At 38.9% G+C, this 23,899-nt stretch overlaps 1 protein-coding gene across 1 annotated transcript; it reads right to left on the reverse strand.

The window, feature by feature from the left end:
- Positions 1–1,056: 1,056 nt before the first annotated feature.
- On the reverse strand, positions 1,057–23,424 carry LOC112189621 (cyclic nucleotide-gated ion channel 1). Its single transcript, XM_024328964.2, has 7 exons — positions 23,262–23,424; positions 17,473–17,854; positions 17,123–17,320; positions 2,459–2,790; positions 2,265–2,379; positions 1,887–2,162; positions 1,057–1,774 (listed from the first exon to the last, which is right to left on the reverse strand). Exons 1-7 carry the CDS (start codon positions 23,303–23,305, stop codon positions 1,280–1,282), a joined length of 1,842 nt encoding a protein of 613 aa, XP_024184732.1. The 5' UTR covers positions 23,306–23,424; the 3' UTR covers positions 1,057–1,279.
- Between the last annotated feature and the right edge of the window lie 475 nt (positions 23,425–23,899).

Raw genomic sequence — 23,899 nt, forward strand, 5'->3', positions numbered from 1 at the left:
CAAATATAATTGATAGATTTAGATTTAGGGCATAATACAATTTATTTTGTTCTCCGTGACCAATATGCGTTCAATATGCATATCATACATTTTTATCTTGATCATAGTTTTATTTCTTAATAAATATATATACGAATGCTTTAATGAGTATGTAGTGAAATTAGAAAATGAAAATAGATAGGGAAAATAATAAAGAATGCAATCTAATATTATTGAATTGGAAAGTCTAGAGAAAATAAATATAACCATTTTTTTTATATAATTATTGTCCCTAATAGTCATTTTATAGTAGGTTATATATGTCATTTAATAATTCATAATAGAGTGAGGTCAAGTGAGCATATTTGGAGGTCCCAATAGAAACTCTCTATTTTTAAATAGTTCTAGGGACAATTTTTAGGTTAACCCCTTAGGTGAATGAGTATATTCACCCTCTCTTGCAAATAAGACATAATAACTTTATAATTTTCTAATCCAACCATTCACGTTGTATAACATAATACAAAGATTAGCTCTATAAAAAAAACAATCAAATTGAAGACCTTTTAGTTATTCATTTCTATGAAATACATAGATAGTTCATCATAATAGTAGTAAGTGTTGTTAAAACCATCCATTTGTCTAACGATTTCTGATTCGATTGATTTTTTCCTGAGATGATCTTTAAAGGCTTATTTAAGATATGAACCGTTAGATTATAAATTTATTGTATTGAGTAAAAGCATGTTAATCGACAATATGGGTGAATATGCTCATTCACCCTAGGGATGAATCTAAAAATTGTTCTAGTTCTAGAACTTGCACAGCGTAATTGTTGGTAGCATTCTTGATTCTTCAATTATGTACCTAGCCTGTGTGAACAGTACGTCGAACACTCCGTGAAGTTATGTTGGGAGAGTTGACTTTAGACAATTATTGATTGAACACCGTGTAGGGTTTCAGTAGCTAGCCAAGCCACTCAATATTTTGAACGTTTCATGATGGCCAACCATCCTACACTAGGGTAGAGGGTTACAAGCAATTTAAATAACAATAGTGTTTGGGATCTAGCTAGGGTTACATTAAGGTTTCTCCGTGATAAAATACGTGGAATTTCAAGAGTTCACTACAGAAATAATAAACTTACATAGGTTTATTGAACAGGAGAACTAACTAACTACGAAACCAAAAGAAAACATTTATTGTACTTCAACCCGAAAAAAAGATCATTTTAAAACTAATTTACGACAAATCTGTTCCAGTGAGTCGGGGTTTTAGTCCTTGCTTGACGACGAAACCATCATGTTCGTGGTACGTAATGCTTCGCCAAACGGATCCTTGCTTGACGATTGCGCCAAGTTGCTTGTATGGAAGAAGCTGCCAGATGCTCCCACTGTTCCAATGGAGAAGCATTTACTTCTCTGCTAAAAAACCACCAAAATTTAAAGCAAATACTCTTCAAGTCTTTGGCTCTAATAGCAAATGCTTCAACTTTTTCTTGAGCAATGACATTCGTCCTCGAGATAGGTAAATCAGAGAACAAGGGAGATTTGAATGCCCAATTTAGGAGTTCATCGCCATAAAAATCTCCTTTTTCAAGCCACTTGTTGCTTGAGGAATCACCGCTGGTTCCAGCATGGGAGTAGGTGATTGCGGTGCCTTGAATGAATAGGAGCATCTTCCCAAGTGGTTTCCCTTCTTGGACAATATAGCTATCTTCAGTGTAGATCAGTGGCACAAGATGCTGACAAATTGCTTTTACCACCTTGTCATTTATGGTTTGAAACATTGACAACTGCACATATTAATCATATATATTACCTAATAATAATACATACGCATGTATTATAAGTAATCGTAGACACTCTGAGCTGATTTATATGGAGGAAGAGGATCGAAGTTCTTGCCTTCTTCAATGAAGTTGAGAAGAGAAAAGACACGATCCTTTGTTTGTCTCTTATGGGAAGAATACCAAGGATATCTTGCACATCAAGATCACTGTTTTCTTTGAGTTTGTGTATGTTTTCCATGATCACTGCCTTTAAATTTTCTTTTTTCTTTTTGGTCTCCGCTGTTTCATTATCCCTAGAGAGGTAGTATTTAGATAACCACAGATCGACATCTGGTTTCATCAATTGCTTCTTCTCGTTCAACATACGCTTATTTGACATTTCTTTCGACTCCTGTGTATATATGTTTTCATGACATGAAAATAAGTTTATCATGATTATCATAAGTCATTAAATTCAATACACCCACACATATAAAGAATGTAAAACACAAACCTGCACTCTTTCATTGAGATATACTAAAAACAGCGCCATGCCAGTGGTAGATATCAAAACAGAAAAAAAGATCTCTAACGTATCCATACCGGTCAATAGATTTGAACCAAAAGAACTGAAAAATAAAAACCAAAAACTTAATATCTTGCTCCAAAAAATAAAAGAAACATGTGTAGGGTGGTATAGATGCAAACCTCATATTTCGTAGAGCCCACCAAAAAGACTGGAATACTCTTTGTAAGAGAGGATGTGATGGACTAACCACATTAGATTGCAGAGCGTAAAAATATATACCAAAGTCGAAGGCCTTTGGATTAGCTTCTTTCACAGGGCATAAGTCATCCCAAAGCCAGATTTTAGTCCCTTTAGCATAGGTTTCTTCAGGAATCGGTTTACAGTAACGCGGATATCTTACTGGTAGAGTAGTACCATTAGATGGATCGTAATAGGTGATATTATTTCTCGTCAATTTCCAACAGTTAAGCTGTCTCCGAGTGGCAAGAAGGTACCAGAAGGATCCAAATAGCTAAAAGACCCACACAAAAATTATAAATCAAATTTCTTAAAAATTAATTAAAGATGAAAATGAAAACAAAGATAATGATTTGATTTCTTTAAAGATGATTGAGATCGAGTTTCAATGAACTAAACAAGTAAACTGATCTATACTAAAGTAAAGAGAACATTTGTTGTCCACCATAGCTTTTTTTTTTTTTATTACTTTGAGAAACTTCAAAAGATTTCCTAACTGTTATTTTTACCAAATATCTAAGGATTTCTCTTAAATATTAATTCTAACAGTTCCTATATCATTCTTATTTTAAGGAATCCCTAAATTCACATTTCCATCACAGGTAGCCGACAAAGATCAAAATCCATTTGATAGGCTAAAACTACAGAAAAACAAGAATAGGCAAAGGCCCCTAAGTCCACTAGAAAAGACTAGACAAGAAACCAAACAAGAGGTCCACATGACCAATAGACCTGGCCAAAGGACAAAGCCCAAACACCCAAACCCAACCACCAGGCCCAGCCCAGAACATTGGCGACGAGCAGAGCACTAGCACCACGAACTAGAACGTTGTCGAACCCGCCACTGGCAACCAACGAAGCCACCATCTCCGTAGCACACCTGGTGACCACCCCACCAATGCACATCGACCCAGCCAAACCAGACTATGAGAACCTCCACCAAAAATAGATCTAGTAAAAACCGTCCTCCTACCGCCATAACCAAGTTACGCAACCAACCCCATCTGCATTTGAGCCATATCCTCTTCCAAATCGAGAGATCACATCAAATTGCACCCCTCACGCACCACCACCAACTGCCACTAATTAACCACCTGTAGCCGCCAAAAGGTTCTGATCCTCTCACCAGCCCATAACCAACTCAAAATTAATTTGATCACCAATCAGATTCAGGTCTCGATCAGGCCTCATTGCTCTCCTATAAAACTAGTCCCTTCTGACCACGCAAGGCGCACACCGGCAAAGCCAAAGGCCCACTCAGCATGGCGGCGCAGTCGGATGAGTGAGAAAGCCAAAGTGAAGAAGAGGGTAGGTCACGGAGGCGCACCTAGGGTTCTTGATTAAAAAGGTCTGAAAAAACAACAACAATAGGATTCGAACTGGGGTGGTTTTTGACAAAAGTTCTTAATTGTGGGGTTAGTATTGAAATATTTGGTTTTTGTGTAGGATAAACTGAGGATTTAGTAGGGTGACTATAGCCGCACCCAAAATATTTTTGTCATGGGTAAATTAGAGTATTAGACAAAGTTTGAAGTTCGGAAAAATATTTGGAGAAATTAGAAAATAACCACCTCTAGCAAAAAAAGGCCTATGTTAAGATTCACAAGCAGTTAGAAAAAGAAACAAAAAAGAGTAAAATATTAAGGAACCGACTAAAAAAAACTTATAAGTCATTAAATAAAGAAACAGCGCTTAATTATTAAATTTTCAAAAATTCCTACATCCTATTAATTTAATATTTGGACCTCCTAATTTTATTTTATTTTTAAATTTAGTTCCAATTTTTCCCTTTTCATGTCAAAGATATATTCATATCACGGTGTCTCCTCCCAACTGAGATAAAACTACCGTCCACCTATTCAGATTGCATCATATATTCCTCATTGTGTAGAGTGAGTTAAGCAGCTGCCGTCGTGGGAAGAATGAAGAAAGAGGTGAATGTTTTGACAATATTTAAACCCTATACTCCATAGTAATATTTCTGAAATAAAAACGTCAACAAGATGCAGCTTTAAGTGATTATAATGGATACCTCTACTTTTCTTGTTCATAACCAGGAAATAGACAACAACAACCTATATATAAATAAAATTGCGCACTAATCTTGATTCATGGAGAATAAACTTCATTCGTCTAGGAACAACAGCAAAGGAACCGTTTCCAACTCTACCAGCCATTGGTAAACAAACTAATACATAGTTTGTTCCAAAAAAGAAAAAAAAAACAAACAAATAACAGAGATAGTTGAGCAGTGATGCGAAAAAAAAAAAGACAAAAAAAGAACAGACGTTTGAATAGGTTGGAGAAAGCTAGGATAGGTATAGAGAAGAAAATGAAGGATAAAATTGGATGTTTACTGACCAAAAAAGGAGGTTCATATGCGAAAATAAGATGCTTGTTCAAGGAAAACTTAATTTGTGTTTAGCCCAAACTCTAGGTTACTTGACCTAGTGGTAATATGATTTAATTAGAAGGATCTAGAATCCTAATCAATGTAGAATTACTTTCCTTGTATGATTGAGATTCTATGCATTGTAATCCTCTATATAAAGAGGCCCCTATTATCAATGAGAATACACAGCAAATTCCTCTCAATTTCTGATTCCCTAAAACACGTTATCAGCACGAAGCCCTAACCCTGAAATCTTAAATTCGTAGCCTTCAAATCCCAGAGACCACCGCCGCCCACCTTGAAGATCTCAACTCCAGGAGTCCAGAACCGGCTGCCCCACCCCCAGAACCGATCGACAAACCATCGAACCGGCCACCGGAAGTAACAAAAGTTCTCCTGCCCGGTTCAAAGCTTTCCTCACCACCTCCTGCAGCCATACTCGACCCCTGCAGCATCTCCACCCCAGAAACCCGGAACCGGAAATTTCTCCACCGGAACAGGCCAAAATTCAACCGAACCGGCCACCGGCGTCAAGCAGATCCGAAACCGGCAGAAAGAAAGAAAAAAAAAAAAAAAGAAGGCAGCGGATCAGTCCAGCCCTGCGTTCGGCCCAAAACCAATCAGCCCTAGGCCCAGAAGCCGAAGCCTGAAGCCCAAAAGCCTTAAGTATCTTACGTCACCCTTGCGTCATCTGCCACGCCAGCATCCACGTCAGCATCAGTCAGCAGCCACGTCAGCACCAGTGCCACGTCAGTTATCTGGTAAACCACAGTCAACGTCGGTCAACGACCGCCAGTGATTTTTCAGGCGACTTTTCCGGTAACTTTCAGGGCACTTTCCGGCGACTTTTTCCGGTCAGCTACATTAACTTTTCCGGCAGCTACAGTTCTTTCCGGTCACCTACAATACTTATCTCGCGACATTTTTCAGTCCATTTTTACGGTAAACTTTTCTAAAAGTTCCCGTTTTTTGAAGTTTTTCAATTTCTTCTTCTTTTTTCGGGGACTTCCAAAATCCCTTCTCCTACCCCCCTTTCTCTACATAGGGGAGACCAAAAGCCGAACTGTGGAGGTTCGTGCTCACTCCAAGCTTGGAGCTTGTAGAGTCCTCCAAACTTAGAGTTTGTTGAGAAGAAAACGATCGACCACATACATTGTTGTTTCGATCTAATCCAAAACCCCTCTTGAAAATTCCTAATTTCTTAGAAGCGACTACGCTCAGAAAATTCCTAATTTCTTGGAAGCGACTACGCTCAGAAATTTAATAGTTTTTCGTGGTAGCCTTTTTCGCTCCGAAACTAACCCTAATCTTGTGTTGTTTTTCAGGATGAGTTACCTGAACAAGATGAACTATGTTCCACTCGAGACAAATGACGCAGGATACCATAGGTGGGTCCGAGATGTGCGCCAACATCTTAAGGCTGATGGAATTCTGGAAGCCATCCAAGAGCCTAGTCAGAACGTACTCTCCACTAAGCAAGCTACTGCTTTTGAAGAAAAACAAGCTAAAGCCATAATTCTCATGACAAGGCACATGAATGACGCGCTCCAAAATGAATACCTCAATGAGGAAGACCCAAGAAAGCTATGGGTAGAACTTGAGCAGCGATTTGGCAACGTTCGTGACTCCCTGCTTCCTGATTTAGAAGTGCGATGGCATAGCCTCCGCTTTTGTGATTTCAAGTCTGTGCTTGATTATAACTCGGAAGCCCTTCGTATCAAGTCTCTGATGGAGTTTTGTGGCCAAGCCATAACTGATATGATGTTGATCGAGAAGACTCTCTCTACCTTCCCTGTCTCTGCACTGATGATTTCAAAGAATTATCGGATTGATGTAAATGCAGGACGCATCACAAGGTTTCATGAGCTCATTGGCGCCATGAACGTAGCTGAAAAGCACGATAATATCCTTGTGAAGAACTATAATGCTAGACCCGTTGGAACTAAGCCTATTCCGGAGTCTAACTATAGTCGCGCCCCTAATGGAGGACGCATGGAGCGAAACCCTAAGAGTAGGGACAATTCTGGACATTCTGGTCCATATGTTCGCCCTAAAGAGGAAGGAAATCGCCGAGAAAGGCGTGCACGGAACCGTGGAGGTCAACGTGTGAAGAGAGAGAGAGGCAGAGCCTCCGACCATGGTGGTAACGCCACCAAGAGCATAGGTCGTCCAAATCGCGCCCCAATGGCGCCTCGATCAAGGGAGCCTGACCATAATGATGTTTGTTTTCGATGTGGATCAACTGAACATTGGGCCAAAACATGTAACGCACCCCAGAATGTTGCAAACGCATACAAGACGTATCGTGAAGCAAGGGAAGCAAATTACATGGCACAAGAAGATCAAGATGGCGATCTAGATCTAAGGGTGGAAGACTACGAGGATCAAGACCCAGAAACTGGCAATTTTGATTAAGTCTTTTTATTTTCCAAGAGATGTAGGCGATTGCCATATTACTTTTTATTGGATTAGATTCTCTTTGATCATAGAAACAATGATGTACTCCGTTGGCTTATAAATAAAAGTTCGAGTTCTTTTCATTATGACTCAATTTTGATTCTGAGCATATTACTTTGTGACTACGATGTCTGGGCCATCAATATTAATTCAAGGACATGGAATAGCCCAAGTTCCACTTGCCAAATGGCACCTTGATTACAGCTATCACATAGACTCTCTACGCTCTTAGGGCAAATCGTACCCTATGAATAGCCAACGAAATCCATGCGACAATGCATGTAGAGAACAGAAATGAGTTCATTTGCATTACCTCTAATGATTGCGAACAAAGACGCATCTTAAAGAAGTTTATGTGTCTCTCTAGTGGATTCTATGTCACTATTTGAGCTATTAATCCAATAAAGTTATGAGAGAAGATCTCTTGGATTTAGACACATATTGGCTTTGTCACGACAGGATAGATCATTCTAGTCATGATTTGATGATCCGTCTACAAAAAACTTCACATGGACATCATTTCTTTCGAGCGAAACGAAGCATGAATCAAAAGTTGATTTCTAGACTGAGTGTGACCGACACAGCTGCCTAGGGCACTGCCTCCGTCCACCACCAGCCTAGGGCTGGCGTAGTCCCTATCCATGACTCCATGGATGGCGTCCATCATGGCGATGGCTCCCTAGGTGATGCTGCAATCACCAACTTGCTTCACATAACGTTTCAGACTCTCAGGCCTAACCAAAATACTCAATGGTTGCTTCTAAGGCCTCTCGCTCATTTTACAAAGCCTGTTCCTTAGGGATATTAGGACTGAGACCGTCCTATGCAAAGGATATGACAATACTCATTCTGTTCTTACAAAGAATCCGTAGGGATTTTGTGGATTGATTCAACCAACTTGCGGACGCTTAAATATTTTATGATGTTGGTTGACACGCAAACACGCCGGTCACGTGTTGTGCCATTGTCCACCTATAAATACTGCTTACGCTACACTCCTAACACATATCATATAACAACGGGCTCACTCCCCAGATCATCCTCTTCAGTCAATTGGATTTGACTATGCTAGAGAGTTTATATCGAAAGACTTTCGATGGATATTGCAATGGGCTTGATATTGGACATCACATTCCCATGTACACACCCAATTGGTCTCACGGAAACGACTACGATGGTAGTCCGAACATTGGTAATGTGCACCAATCTTCTTACATCCGTTTAGGGTGATGCGATATCGCATGCAGCTATGCTAATTCGTCTACGACCTACTGCTACTCAATGTCCCTCTGCGTTATAGCTAGTGACTGGGTACACGTATTTTGTACTTACGCACATTTGAGTGAGTCATTTATGTGCCAATCGCGCCGCCACAGCGCTCTATGATGGGTCCTTACAAACGAATAGGCAACTACGTTGGATTTGAGACTCCAACAATCGTCCGCTACTTAATGCCCTTGCTAGGCGATCTCCTTACCGCTAGATTTACGGATGTCACTTTGATGAGACAGTCTTCCCGTCGTTAGGGGGAGATAAGAACACGAATGTTCAACAGGAAAGACAGGAATTGTCGTAGTCTGTCCCCACTATGTCTCATCTTGATCCCTATTAAAGTGACGAGATCACACAAATATGCTGCAAACATGCCTGCAAGGAAGGAAGTCCCTACGAGAGGATGTAGCGCCACCCTACACGAAGGTAGGCATTGCGCCAACGCCGAAGAGAGTGGCACTCTGGCGTTACAGGCCAGGGCCCTAGCTAGAATGAGTGGAGAGGCCCGTGGATTCGAAAGATACTTTGGCACACTCCAATCCTTTTATCATCGACACTCAAAATCCGTCTCATGAGAATCTTCCGGGTTATGGTTACCGTTGGGGGACACCTTAACGTCAGAACCTATTCCTGAGAATATAGAGCTCTATGAAACTTACACTAGTGTACATGAGACGTGGGATAGAAACTCCATCATAATTGATGATGTAGTTGCGTATTTTGTTGCGCATGAATTTTTGAGTCAGATGATATCGAACCACGCTCCGTTAATGAATGAATGCCAACGTAGAGAGTTTTTGGCCTAAATGGAAAGATGCGATCCAGGTTAAGATGGATTCTCTAACGAAGAGGAAGGTTTTCGAGCTAGAGATGCCAACACCTCCTAATATAAAACCTGTTGACTAATAGGTCTTCGTTGGAAAGCGTAGTGAGAAAGAGAGATGGTAATCTAGCCTTATGGCGCAAGGCTTCTCACAAAACGCCCTGGAATCGACTACGATGAGACATATTCTCTCGTAATAGATGTCATTGCACTCCACTACCTTGTCAGTTTGGTAGTTTTTGAATAACTGAACATTATGCAGCTTACAAATATGGTCACTACGTATCTCTATAGGGATCTAGATACGGAATATACATGAAGGTTCATGAGGAACTTCATTTACCCAAGTCAAGAGGTTCTAGACCACTGAGCACGTTTACAATAAGATTGAAACGCTCACTAAAGTGACTACTTGATTGGGAAGGAATATGCCCACGCGTTTCTATAACAAGTTTCAGATTCTATCGCAGTTCATGTTGGACATGATCTTCATTAGAAGCCTTTAAAGAGTTAAGGGAAACCGCTGAACACTTGAAATCCGTAGTTTGAGATGAAGGATTTTGGGAGAACACGATTATGTCTCGGTTTGGAACTTGAACATTGTGTCGATAGATGCTTAGGCATTTTGTCAAGGTCAAGCCTTCAAGCACCTCCGTAGTCTTGATCCTGAAAAGGATCCTCTTCGTCAAAAGGATGATGGCGAAGATGTGCTAGAGGCAGAAGTGTCTTACTTAGTATAATAGGCGCATTATTGTACTTATCCCAATACACAAGACCGGACATCTCATATGTTGTGAACTTGTTAGCTAGATATAGCTCTGCGCCAACGCGATGCCATTGGATTGGTGTAAAAGATATCTTTCGATACTTGAGATGTATGAGTGATATGGGCTTGTTCTATCCCTACAAAGAGATGATGGATTCGGACCCATCACACACCAGGTACGCCGCCAACATTGGCCTGCATCCACTATCCCCATCCCAAAACAACATGTGTTTTGGAAGGTTTTTGCTGATGTTGGGTATCTCTCTGACCCACACAAAGGTCATTCCCAATCCGGTTAAGTGTTCACTATAGGAAAAGACCATGATATCTTGGAGGTCTACAGAATAGACGTCGCTATATCTTCGAACAATGCAGAGATCATTGCTCTTCATAAAGTGGTTCGTGAATGAATATGGATTGGATTCATAATTACGCATGTTCGAACAATTGTGGTTTGAAGTCTACCACAGATGAGCCTACGAGCGTTTAAGATAATGCTGCTTGTTTTGAACAAATGAGGCAAGGCTACATCAAAAGCGACAACACCAAGTATAATCAGCAACAACAGACTCTCCTCGAGATCAAAGTGAACTAGATTCAATCTGAGGATGGTGAGGCAGACTTGTTTACTAAGTCATTGCCCAAATCCACATTGGAGAAACATGTGGCAAGAATTGGCTTGCGGAAATTATCTGAACTCCCATGATCGTAGTCATCAGGGGGAGGCGCAGACAACAGGGGAGATGTCTACATGTTCGTCTTGAATCGTGAAGGGTGTGTTGTGCTCTTTTTCCCCTTCGACCGAGGTTATTTTTGTCCCACTGGGTTTTTGTTACTCGGCAAGGTTTTTAATGAGGCAACGAGAGAAGCACCGCGTTTGGGCAACACAAGGGGGAGTGTTCAAGGAAAACCTAATTTGTGTTTAGCCCAAACTTTAGGTTACTTGACCTAGTGCTAATAGGATTTAATTAGAAGGATCTAGAATCCTAATCAATGTAGAATTACTTTCCTTGTATGATTGAGATTCTATGTATTGTAATCCTCTATATAAAGAGGCCCCTATTATCAATGAGAATACACAGCAAATTCCTCTCAATTTCTGATTCCCTAAAACAAGGCTTGAATTTTTTGTTTTTGTTTTTTGAGAGTGAGAAATAGGGGGAATGAATAGAACTACACCGGCTTGTTTGGGATCCCTTATGCCTACAAGAGAAAGGACACTACTGTCTCCACTCCAAAAAAGAGACGGTGACTGGTATTGCAGAAGATCGCGGCCCGTCCATCTTCCTTTTATTAATTATGAAAAGCGAGGACTGCATGGCTTAGCTGAAAAAGAATTATGAATTGAATTATTAAAGTGTGATCGACACAAAGTAGAGAGGGTTGGAAGACATGCACTAACATAACGAAAAAACCCTAGCGACGCCCTACGAGCACGACCATGGCTGCCACTCCTCTACTCTCTATCACTGCACTCGTATTTGCTTGCCTTCATTGGTGGCGCATAGGAGGAGGCCTCGTGGCTTCCTTATCTCTAGAGGTAATCGTCGTTTTATGGCGAAAGCAATCCTGCACCTCTCCTCGGCAATTTCACTTTATTTCCACCTGATTTGGGTGATTCTTGCCGAGATGTGGATGCGGATCATGTTGGTTATTGCTCTAAGAGGCTTATGGGGTCCCGGACCAAGCAATTTTGCAGCGCTGTTGAACAGCGACTGGGTTATTCTCTGGTGGGTGGCCTTGAGGCGATCGAAGTCGGAGATTCTGGTATGTCCTGGGTTGGAGGCGATCTTAAGCAGCCGAGCCTGGGGGATCTGCTTATTCTAGTCTTGGTCAATCGAAATCTAGATTTGACCGCTTAGACTCTGGGTTAGGATGCTGATGGTGGTGTTGTAGGGAAGAAGAGGGTGCATGCATGAAGTGGTGATCGGCCGGGGTACAAAAGACGACGGTTTTGGACGGCAAAAGGCTGCTGCAAAAGGGCGCCCGATCTTGGGTGTCCAGATCAGATAGAGCTCTCAAGAATTTGGGCTGCTTCTGGGCCCAGTTCCACCTTCTATTGGGCCTGACCTCTCCATGGGTCTTGATTTGGGACCCAAGAGGTTTTGGGCTTGAGTTTTTGTTCTTTTATGCTAATTCTATACGTTCGGGTATGCTGATCTTATTTTCAAGTAGATGGCTCATTGCTATATTCTATAAAAAGTCTCAGTGTAATCATGCTGTGAGTACCACAATTGCGTGCCTTGGCTAGCAGTGTGTTTTAGGCTAGGATGAGTCTAGTTTTCACTGCTCTGCCGACCTTTTGCATGCCCGGATTGCAGATTTTGATGGTTGGGTCTATAAATCTCAAGATCATGACAATAGGTGTATTGTTGGTAATTATCTTAAGGAGGCTAAGGATTTACCTTCAGTTTTTGCTAGTTTTTCTAGAAAAGTTTCAGAGTAATATTGTAAAATGACAACTGGTTGGTACAGTACACTTTCTAGCTTGTTCTATCTTAGCTCTAGGGCCAAGACATTTCTGGCCTTTGTATGCTCTCCATTGAGATGCCCTCTTAAGTGATTTCAATCGCTGATTCTATGATCTTTTCTTTTCAAAAAAAGGAGGAAGGAATGTAATCACTATTTCTAAAAATTATCCTTGATTCTTTGATTAAAATAAAATCAAAGAAGATATATCGTATCAAATAAGCTAATATTTTTGTTGTTTAATTAACTCATTTGATGGGCACAAGTAGAAGTCACCTCCCTCTCTCTCTCTCTCTCTACTAGGGTTAGGGTTAGGGTTTCTTTGCTCTTCTCTTTCAACACAACCATGAGTTCCGTTAATGCCATGGCTACTTGGCTAGCATTATCTCTTGCTATCGCTAAGGGAAAGAAACAGGTTGATCTCCGGCCTACACAAGGCTAAGGTTTGCTGCAATCAGAGGTTTTTATGCTAGGGAAATTGCTTACTGCTTAGGATTGCAAAGTCAGGTCCTTTCTAGGGATGTTCCGTAATGCTTGGCGGATTAACGGATCTCTGCATGCATGTGGAGGAGGCGGGAGACCAGCGGGTGTTGTTCACTTTGTCGAACCCTACAGACTGGGTTAGCATCTGGAAGGGTGCTCCATGGGGGTATAACCATGCCTCGGTGGCGTTGGCATGCTATGACGGCGTGATGCCTGTGGAGAAGGTCCCTCTGACCACGGTATAATATTGGATCACTCTGCAAGGCATTCCTCCTGTTTTTAGGTCAAAAAGGTTGATGACCATGATCGGTTATACCCTTGGGGACTTTCAAAAGATTGACAAGATCGGGAAGAAGGCCGGAAAGCTACGTATCAGGGTTGAAATCCCTCTAAACAGACCTTTATCTTTCGAGCGTTGGTATTGGGTGGAAGATGAAGTGGAATTTTTATGTAAGTTTAAGTACAACAAGCTTTTTGGCCGCTGTTCTATATGTGGTTTGGTGACTCACGCTGGATTGCCTTGTTTGGGATTGGCGGTAGAGGAAGATGATGATGAAGTAGAGTGGACTGTGTTGGGGTCGCAGACAGCAGCAGCGCAGGCAACACTTGCTAGCATACTGCAATTGAATATTGGGTCGACAACATCTAGTTTGGGTATTTCTGATGGAGGCAGCACAACCATAAGGGCTAGATTTTTGGTTCATGGCCAAACTCTAGTCTTCAAGACACCCATTCCAAACTAGATCCCGGAACCACCACTGAGCTACTTCCTGAATGAAACTTCACCAGCAAGTGGTGATTCGTTAGCTGCAAGAAACTGCCATGACACCAGAACGGGTCACTGGAAGGCGTAGAGGCCGGCCAGATGAGGGGGTAACCATCTCCCCAAAGAAACTGACACTTAGCCTGGCTCTGGGCAAGCGTAATTTGAACCTGGAACAGGAAAGCCTTGGATTGGTTTCTCTGCCAGAAGAAGGCAATTCTGGTAGCGGGAAGAGGAAGCGAGGACGTCCTTCTGGCAGTAAGAACAAACTGCCATATGGGGAGAAGAATAAGGGTACAACGTCTGATGAGACTGGGAAGGTGAAGAAACTGCCAAGAAGGCTAGTTTGAAAATGGCAACTGCTGGTACAAGCTCCAACTCGAAAGGGAATGAGCTAGTTATTTACTAATTTTATTTTATGTTGGGTATGAGCCTTTGTGAGTTTGAACAAGCTTCTATGAGTCTTCTATGATGTTTCTTGTTTTTAGTTTGTACCACAATTGCGTAATTGGGAAGCTAAGGCTAGTTGAATGATTTCCTTTCCGTAGGAGGCGAGGTTTGTTCTATTCTTGTATAAGTTCGCTTAATTGTGAGCGTCCCAGAGATTATTAAGAGTTTGCTTTGGTTTAGATAGATAGTTCGGATTTTCTTGCCAGATGGCTTATGTAAACTTTGTAGACTTTAACTTTGGCTGTTGATCTAATGCATTCAACTTCAATTTCAATTTCAATTTCAAAAAAAAAAAGACATATCATGGATAAAAACATAGGTTTTTAACAATTATTTATACTATTATTAATAGAATAGACTTTGTTAGTCAAAGTGGGTGTGAAAATACAATGAGATCCTTGGACCTTATATTAATTTTTAATAACTAAGTGGTAGTATGCTAAATAGCAAAATTAAAAATCCTATAAAAAATAAGTTAAATAATTTTCAGAAAGTTAACTGCCCATGTCTGCAATAACTACCCATAATTCAGATAACCTCTCACTTTCTTTTTTCTCAAATAACTTTTTTTTTTTCTCAAAACAATAATTATAAAATTTTTACACATGCAGAGCATGTGAGCAGAAATTTAGGTGGCGTTCGGTAACGTTTTCAAGTCATCTTTTTCATTTTATAAAATGAAAATAGCTTGAAAATGCGTTCGCTGGTCTGTTTTCAAAAATGCAGAAAATAATTTTTGAAAATAATTTTTTATTTTACTCGTAAAACAGGAAAACGACAAATAGACGTTTTCACATTTTCAGTCTCATATTTTAGAAAACACGGATATATATTTTCCAAAACAAAGAAAAAGAAGAATGTGCTCTCTTCTTCCATATTCTCACGTTGCTATCTTCTTCTCAGGTCTCTCTCATCTCTAGTCGCAATCTTCTCTCGTTTTTGAAAATTGTTTTCGGAATAAGCTACCGGACACATTTTCGGATCTCAGAAATCCAATCTTGTTTTCTCGTTTTTATTTTCAAAATCAGTTTTTGAAAAATCATTTTTAAAAACATTACCGGATAAGCCCTTAGTATTTCTTTGGTTAAAGTTTAAAGAGACTAGTAGGTTTTTACCAACACAAAATTTTTTTTTTTTGAGAAGATTACCAACACAATACTAAATCAACATAAATCTAACAAATAAATTTCTAAATACCACAGTAAAATTAAAAGCTCAATTGACACGCGTAAGTTTTAAGAGGCTAACTATGTTTAAACCACAGAAGAAATATATACAAATTAAAACACATGTGTAAGAGTATAAGAAAGGGCAGAGAGTGCGAGAGCAGACTTTCTAATTTAATCTATGATTCAACGATTCAAAGGGTACCCTTTTTTTTTTCTCAGACCAACTTTCATTGACAAAGTAGGCTCTCTTAATGCATCTCTATGAAATCCCCTATAAAATCCTTATTGTAGAGATTTTAACTTGTGAGTCCTTAAAAAATTAACTTTATAAATCAATTGCTCAAAAGTTGAAATTCATATAATTTTTATTTCATAGTTTCAATAGCTTTTCTATCATATTCTCTAACATATTGTCCATAACTAAATATGTTAAAACTTTTTACATTTAAAAAATATAATCAAATAATTAATTATTAAAATAAATATAACACGAGAAGTAAAAAACTTCCAAAAACATGATTCCTATAATTTTGCTGTAAATTTAGGGATTCTCTCTAGCTCTTTAATCTTCTAAAATAGAGATAGGTATAAAAAAGTTGTTGAAGTACAAAAAATGAATGTTTTTGTCGGTAAACTGTGACCTGTTAGTAAGTTATAATTCCAACATTGTAAAAGTCATGGGTTGGATTCTCACTGATATATGCAAGAGTGGGGTGAGTTAAGGGTTTAAAAAAAAAAATCCCTAAAACAAAGAATGCTAAAGATGCTCTGATATAATTGTACAGATAATGAGCTTTTGCGCTATTATATTGCTAGGTTTAAAATCCTGAATGCTACTAATTTTTACACATAACTTATAGATACAACTAAATGTTATATATTTTTATTTCCTTTTTCTCTTTTGGTCAAAGTATTGATAATTAAAAATTTATTTAAAACAAATTATGTGTTCCCTATTAAAAACTGGAAACACACTCGCCCGAGCATATATATATATATATATATATATATATATATATATATATATATATATTTATATATATTATATACTAGCCACTTGACACTTGTTCCGCGTGTGTCAATTAACCTTTTTTTATTTGAAAAGGAAAATATTATTGTAAACATAAGGTTTAAAACTGATTAAGAGAAAAAAAAAATAGAAAAAATAGGAAATATTTCATTCTAACTATTTTGTATTTTGTATTTTTTTTATTTTCCAAGTGTAGTTTACTGTGTTGTCCATATTTATTGAATTTTCTTTTTAGTTACATTTTTAACCAAACGGTTTTTGTGGTAATTTAAAAATTTAACCAACCTTAGGAGAATTTACTTAATTAATATAGATAGATATAAGAGAACGCATGTTCATCTAAGGAAGAGTTTTTAAGAGACTGTAAGGGACACTTAAATCTAACGGCTGAAAATAAATGCACAGTTTTATTTTGTTATAATTTCAATTTTTATTTTTAAATTTAGTATATGTGATTTAGATGCATATTGCCCTCACAGTCTCTTAAAACTATCCCTAGGTGAGGAAGACTGTTTATAAGAGTTAAACTTACATGAGAAGCAAGGATGAAGGGAACAAAACCCAATATAGGTCTAACCCATCTTTCAACTCGGGTTATGTCTATGATAGGACGCCGCTTTAACCAATCGTAGATATAGTAAATCCGTACTGTATATTGAAGCCAAGTGAGAAAAAGATATTCTCTAGCAAAAGGATGTAGATCTGCATTCATCCCCCCTGCTGCATATACCTGGACAAATGAAACAACACCAACATTACAATCTATGATGTGAAATAATTGAACATATTGATCTGTGATGTCAAATATGTCACTAGGGTTCACAATTTGCCAACCAAAAAAAATCAAAACTCACAGAATAAAGGTTGGTCTCTAGTATGTACCTGTGCAATGGGGAGAGAAACGAAGATGCGAGACAAAATGGATAACATATTAGTAGCGCATGACTTGCATGATCTCCTCCCTCTACAGCAACAACATCCACACTTAGAAATAAAAAAGTCCAATAGGTAAAAAACATCTGTGGCTGTTCGAGCATAAACATAATTCTGCGCCAATTTCTTGTTCATCGTGTAGCACTTATTTTTGTTGTCAACGGTCGTGATATAACAGAAGATAGGATCATTGAAGACAGCAAATGCACATGATATAATAAAGATTGTATTCCACCAATTCTTGGTCTTATGAGTTTCTGCTATGAGCTTTTCCCCCATTATTGTCCTTTTTCCACCATCTTCTTCCTCTACCAATTTCGGATCGAGAATACTGAAAGAACACAACAAAACAATATTGTCTTACTAATTAAAAAGTAGAATCAGTGGTTTCAGATTTGTCTTTTGCAGAAACTACCTCCCCGGTGAGTTAATATCTTGAGATCCAACGGCTATTAAACTCGCAGATATATTATTATTAATTTTTAAAATGAAATAGGGTAGGAACAATCAAATACTCTGTTAGTTTTTTTATTTTTTGAATAGAAATTGATTTCATTAGTAATCAAGCCATGAAAATAGGTCAGAGTCTAACAAAGCTTATATAAGAAAATTCAGAAAAATCAGTTAATCTATCTAAGCTAAACTAATCTCATTAAAATCTAAAGGGACGCTCGCTTAACAGAAAGCCTAAGCTAAGCTAGAACGATCTTGCTTTCTAAGGGAAAATCATTCATCTAGTCTAACTTGCCAACACGCATTTATGGTACAAATATCAACTAGAAACTCTTAGACAAGCTTATAGAAATGACTCCAACTTTTTTTTTTACGTCCTGTATCTCGATTTACCGATTTACTAGTCATTCGGACGGTAAACAACAATTACTTTCACTTCTTATTTCATTTCTATACTTTTAGTGGACTAAAAAGTTGACTTTTTGTTTTGCCCGTTATTTGAGAAACTTTTCTTCACAAAAGTAGTAGAGGATGTCAAACCGAGTCCATGGACACATGGTATGCTTAAATCGGAGTTCGTATGGAGAAGTTATGATCTAAAATGTAAAAGTTAATGTTCTAGTAATTTGACTATAAATAGAAATTTTGCCCTAGGTAACTTGCCATTTTCCAGAAAATCACCATTTTGCCACTGTTTTCTTTCTCTCTCGACTGACCCAAAAACTTGACCCAACCCAAACCTCGACTCAGGAGTATCTCCGTCGTCCGACCACCTTACAGCCTGGCACTAGTGTCTTTCGAACCGCGTTGTTATCCTTTGCAAGTCTGTGGTCGTTCTTCGAGGCGATTTGACGAATCAAAGCAAAAACTGTGAGTAGCCGCATTCGAGTTGACCAGGCCGGAACTCCCATTTCCAGCCCCCTCCGGCGGAGATTCTTGTTGGGTTTTGAATCCCTTGGGAACTCTTCAATCTCTCCAAGTAGCTTGAATCAGTTTGCATTGTGGAAGAATAATCGAACAAAAATGGGATTTTAGGGTGTTTCTAATTCTTGAATTTTTTAGGTAAGTTCCAGCAAATTCTTTAATTTCTGGGCTTCATTGTAGTTATGAAAGTTGTTGGGATTGTTGTTGTGAAGATTTTGGCATAGGCTTCATGACCTAATTCGGGGGTTGGCTGGCGGCGCGTGGGGGCGCGTCCAGTAGTTTCTAGTGATCTGTTTGGTATTCTGGGTAGAGCTTAGTGTTACAAATGAGTCAATATGCTTTTTCTTTTTTGGGAGTGGTGAAGTTTTAGAGATCGATCGGAATTTCTGTTTCGGATTTTCGGGTTGTGATTCGAGGAGATCCGACTATTGGATCATCTTCATTTTCCATTAAGATGTTGAAATAATTAAGTTGGCAAAACTCTTGAAGTTTGAGTTGATTCCAATGTGATTTTGGATATTCGACAATTTACTTTTGCGAAGGATTTTCTAGTTTCATTTTAGAATCATGTTTAACCTTCGAATTGTCATTCACGAATTTGAATTATGTATAGGACGACATACTGTGCAATTGTGTGACGAGGACCCTATGCTTGGTTACATTGCTGTGTCCTGTGAGTGGAGTTTTGATTTTAAATGATGCATGCATTTATTTTTCGAGTTAATGATTTATTTAATTGTCGTTTTATTTATCGAGCATATTAATTGAGTTCGGATATTATTTGGTATATTGATTGGATTTTCCCCATCTTGAATTTCGGATATGAGTTTTCTACGCTCGGATTTGGAATTATGATTTATGAAGATTTTCAACAAATTATTTTCTGAGGAGATTTTCGGAATTGAATATATTTTTTATTCGTTGATTTCGATATTTCTGAAAGATCTTCGAAAATGGGATTTTCAATGGAATTATATTTGGCTATTATTTATCAACTTTCGGTTTTGGCATTGGGAATACTTTGACTTGTGGGACAGGTCGTTGAACTATTTGATTTACCATGAGACTTTTCTGAGTACGGTTCCCTGTTTTTATTTGCAAGATTTTGGGGAAGCTTTATTAGTTTTCTAATGTTTTTCTTCACCATACCTGGATCGTTTTATTACTAGCTAGCCTATTAGTACTCCTCCTTACTTACTCTATGTTTGTGGATGAGTTGAGCTAAGAGCCTGGAGGCTCCGACATGAGTCTGGGAGGCTCCCTTACTCATACGGTGATAATCTCTTCCCCATACTTTTATGTTTAACCAATAGGGTTGGTCTTTTGTTTTTTTTATGAGCATTGGAGTTTCTGTTTTCTTACTTGATTGTTTTTGACTAGCGGGGCTAGTTGGTTTTCATGAGCTGAGCATCATTCGGATTATTTTTCCTAAATGTTGCATTCACCAATTTTTTTTTTTTTTAAATATGTGGGAAAGTATTAAAGCTTATATTATTTAAACTATCTCGTTTATTCATTTTTGTCCACTCACGCTCACGTGTTTTTCAATACTTTCCCCTAGGCCCTTCGGTTTCAAATGTCCAGTATGCAGGCTAGATTAGTTGAGGTCGGGCTTACAAGGTGTTAAGCCATAGTTGTCACTGCTTCCACATATATTGTACGATTTATCAATTCTTTACCTTTTTTATTTTATTTTCTTGTATATCTTGTGTATTAGATTGCTCTGATAACTTGTGGGCTAAATATTCTTATGTTGGGACTTGTGTTATATTGTGGAGTTTGTTGTGATTCAAGGAGCGGGGTGGCTCTAAGAGTTGAGGATGTTGTATATTATTAGAAGTGTAAATGTGTTTTCTACAGGTTTTGGGTAGTCTAGTTTTAAGGGTGACTCTGCCGAATTTTTGGTAAAATTATTCCTACAGTAGGCCCCGCAAGGCCTCCTCGAGTTTCATGTCATTTTTCCTTGCCCTTGGGGTCGGAACTAGCACTTGCCTCATGCTCTTCATCAGCTAACAACCTCAGCAACAAATTGGTGTTCTTGCCCTTCTTTGAAATCTACTTAATCGAATAGAGCCCAAGCCCAAAGGCCCAAGTCCGAACTCAAGTGATGGAAACAAAAGCCCAATCACACTGCCAAGCTGTCGCCGCTGCTGCCTCCGCCTGAGGCTTCAGGTCTTTCGGCGTCCTACCTTTCCACCACACCATATTCTTCAATCAACGAAGAACCAAAACTAGAGGAATCTAGTTTGAGATCCCGCTTATGTGTCTTCTACTCGGCGGCGCTCAAATTCGTGGCCAAACTAGCAGCCCAAAGCAAAGCGACTACGCCTAGCCCTCAACCTACTACCACGACCTCGATCTGTTGTACCTGCCGGAAGAATGACTCCAACACTGCCCGAAAGCAATCCGGCACCAAGCTAGTCGAGTCCTGTAGACAAGCAACAGTCCTTAATCTCGAAACCTCACCCGTAAAGAATCTTCGGTGCCAAACCAGGCAACCAGACGACGACGATCTCTGCCCTAGACGACACCACCAACGCGCCTCCACAAACCAAAAGGCACAACCCATCAAACCATCAAACGTAGTGTATCGACGCGGAACTCAGCGTGAAGAGTCGTCGACAAAGCTAGGATTGCTCTTGCTCTCTCTGGAACTATTCAGTCTTATAATGAAATATATACTTTGTTAGTTTGTTTTAGATAACGCGTTTTTTTACTAGACCTTATTCAAGACATGAAACTATTTTGGAAATACAAATCCACCATATATATCTACGAGGGATCCCTTTATTCAGCCAAATTAGTGATCGTTGAAGTACGTACCGAATTTGTCAAATAAATGAACGAATCAAATATGTCGATCAGTTAATTTACAATTTTGTATGTCTTAATGATTTTCAATTTGGCGAAAAATTGCATAAATTATTAAATTAATTTTGGAAAAATAGTTATAGAATCAATTAAATTGTTGAAGAAATAGATATCAAATATTAAATTAATATTTTGGGAAAAGAATTATAGAATCAATTAAAATTGTACTAAAGTCTAAAACATAATATAAAGAATTAAGTTGGTGCATCTTATGTCAATGGGTACTTGTGAAAAATGAAAATTTTAAGAAATATATAGATGGACGAAATTTACACACACACATATATATATATATATAATTAGATCTTAGCCATGGCCTTCGTCAATATAGTATATTTATGTTTATGTACGGGTTAGTTGCATTTCTATCTATGATTTTAACTTCTTTTTTTATCAAAAAGGGGTTTCAATATATTAAATAAGTAGAGATAGACATACAATACATAGTAACCCACCCATTTTGAGCCCGTCAGAATTGAGTTACTACCTAGAGGCCTACAAAAGTCTAAAACTTTAAGTAAAGACATTAGATAGCGATGTAAATCAAGTAAAACCAAGTAATCTTGACACTACCAATAAATGAACCGAACCAGGCAAAGTTCAAATCCCACTTTATTCGTAAAGCTTATAGGTTCTTCTTGCGCAGAGGGAGCTTCCCCATAAACACCTACCATTTGATTCGTAAGACTAACATCCGAGAGCCCAATACTATGCCCGAAGCCCAATTGAAGCCACAGCCCACCCAGATCCCAGATTCGGGTCTGGACATGACTCGCACCCAAAACACGAGTTCGGCACCATGGGGTTGCCACTCCGGCCGCACCTGCTACAATCCCAGACCCCCAATCACTGCCATCTGCAGAACTGCAGAAGCAGCAAGCTTCTGTAGCAAATCCATCATGTCATGCCCGATCGAAAAAGAACCCGGATCCCGGATCTTGAATTAACCGAACCTAGCAACATTTGATCTATACCACCAATTGATGAGGAGATCGGATCCATGTGGTTCGACCACTGCAAGACTCCGTCCTTCGACCACCACCCAATAAAAACCGCCACCATCACCAGAGAGGCCGGCAGCAGGCCAAAGCCTACCCAGAGATCCATAAGGATTGATCAGGTGCATGACGAGACAACCCTAAGAATGGAGCCGTTTCCAAAACCCTAGCAGAACTCTGCTAGAATATTTCCTCAAATAGGAGAGCTCAATGAACGATTGAACGCGATAGCTGCCGTCTCTTAGCATTTTATGGTTTGGTCAACGACGGTCAACGAGTAATGAAATAACTAAGGAACGCCTACACTTCCGTGACAATACCAAATGATCTAGATAAATTTGGATAATAACATTGGACTACAATCAATTACCGGTATATGGTGGCGTACAGCCATGCATAAATTCATTAATCAATCACCTTACCCAAATACAAGACGTCCCCTTGTTTGAAAAGATCGAAGAGTAAAGGTCTTTAAGGGTTAAAAGAACTTACCGTAGCTGAATTGCCACTGCATCATTGGCTGGCCGGTCATTCATGTTGTCCGGATTTTAATGAAAGATGTATCCTCTAGAGTGCTAACTGAGGCGAGCTGACTCGGTTTCTACTAGGGGGTTCATAATAACTCAATCAGTGGTGCTGTGAGGGGAATTCTCATTCTTCCACTGATATATATATATATATAGGGAATTCTCATTCTTCCACTGATATATATATATATATATATATAGGTTTTCCATTGAGGGATTCTTTTTTTTTGTCTTTTATAGGGATAGGCATTAGATAAACTTTTCGATTATATTTTGGCATCTCAACCGTTCATTTTTTAGGTCATAATGTGTAGATCACTTCTACAAATTTTCAGCCAAATCGGTGATCGTTAAGGCATCCAAAACTGCAATTTACACGAATGGACCGAATGTGTCGAACCTAAACCGTTCGTGTTTATAATGGTAAATTGAAGTTTTGGATACCTTAAGAATCATCAAATTGGCTGAAAATTTGCAAAAGTGATCTATACATTAGGACCTAAAAACTGAACGGTTGAGTTGTGAAAATATGACCGAAAAGTTGGTCTAATGCCCTATCCCTAGAAAAGACAAAAAAAAAAGGGATTCATCACTAGAAGGGCC

Source organism: Rosa chinensis, chromosome 1 (assembly GCF_002994745.2).
Source record: "Rosa chinensis cultivar Old Blush chromosome 1, RchiOBHm-V2, whole genome shotgun sequence".
NCBI classification, from domain to species: domain Eukaryota; kingdom Viridiplantae; phylum Streptophyta; class Magnoliopsida; order Rosales; family Rosaceae; genus Rosa; species Rosa chinensis.

Excerpts from the sequence above, each read along its gene's own strand:
- LOC112189621 (XM_024328964.2), bottom strand. The coding sequence starts at position 23,305 with ATGAATGACCGGCCAGCCAATGATGCAGTGGCAATTCAGCTACG. Across the intron at positions 17,321-17,472 it reads TTTCTCTCCCCATTGCACAG|GTATATGCAGCAGGGGGGAT; the intron begins GTACATACTAGA and ends TCATTTGTCCAG. Across the intron at positions 1,775-1,886 it reads TCTCAACTTCATTGAAGAAG|TTGTCAATGTTTCAAACCAT; the intron begins GCAAGAACTTCG and ends TAATATGTGCAG.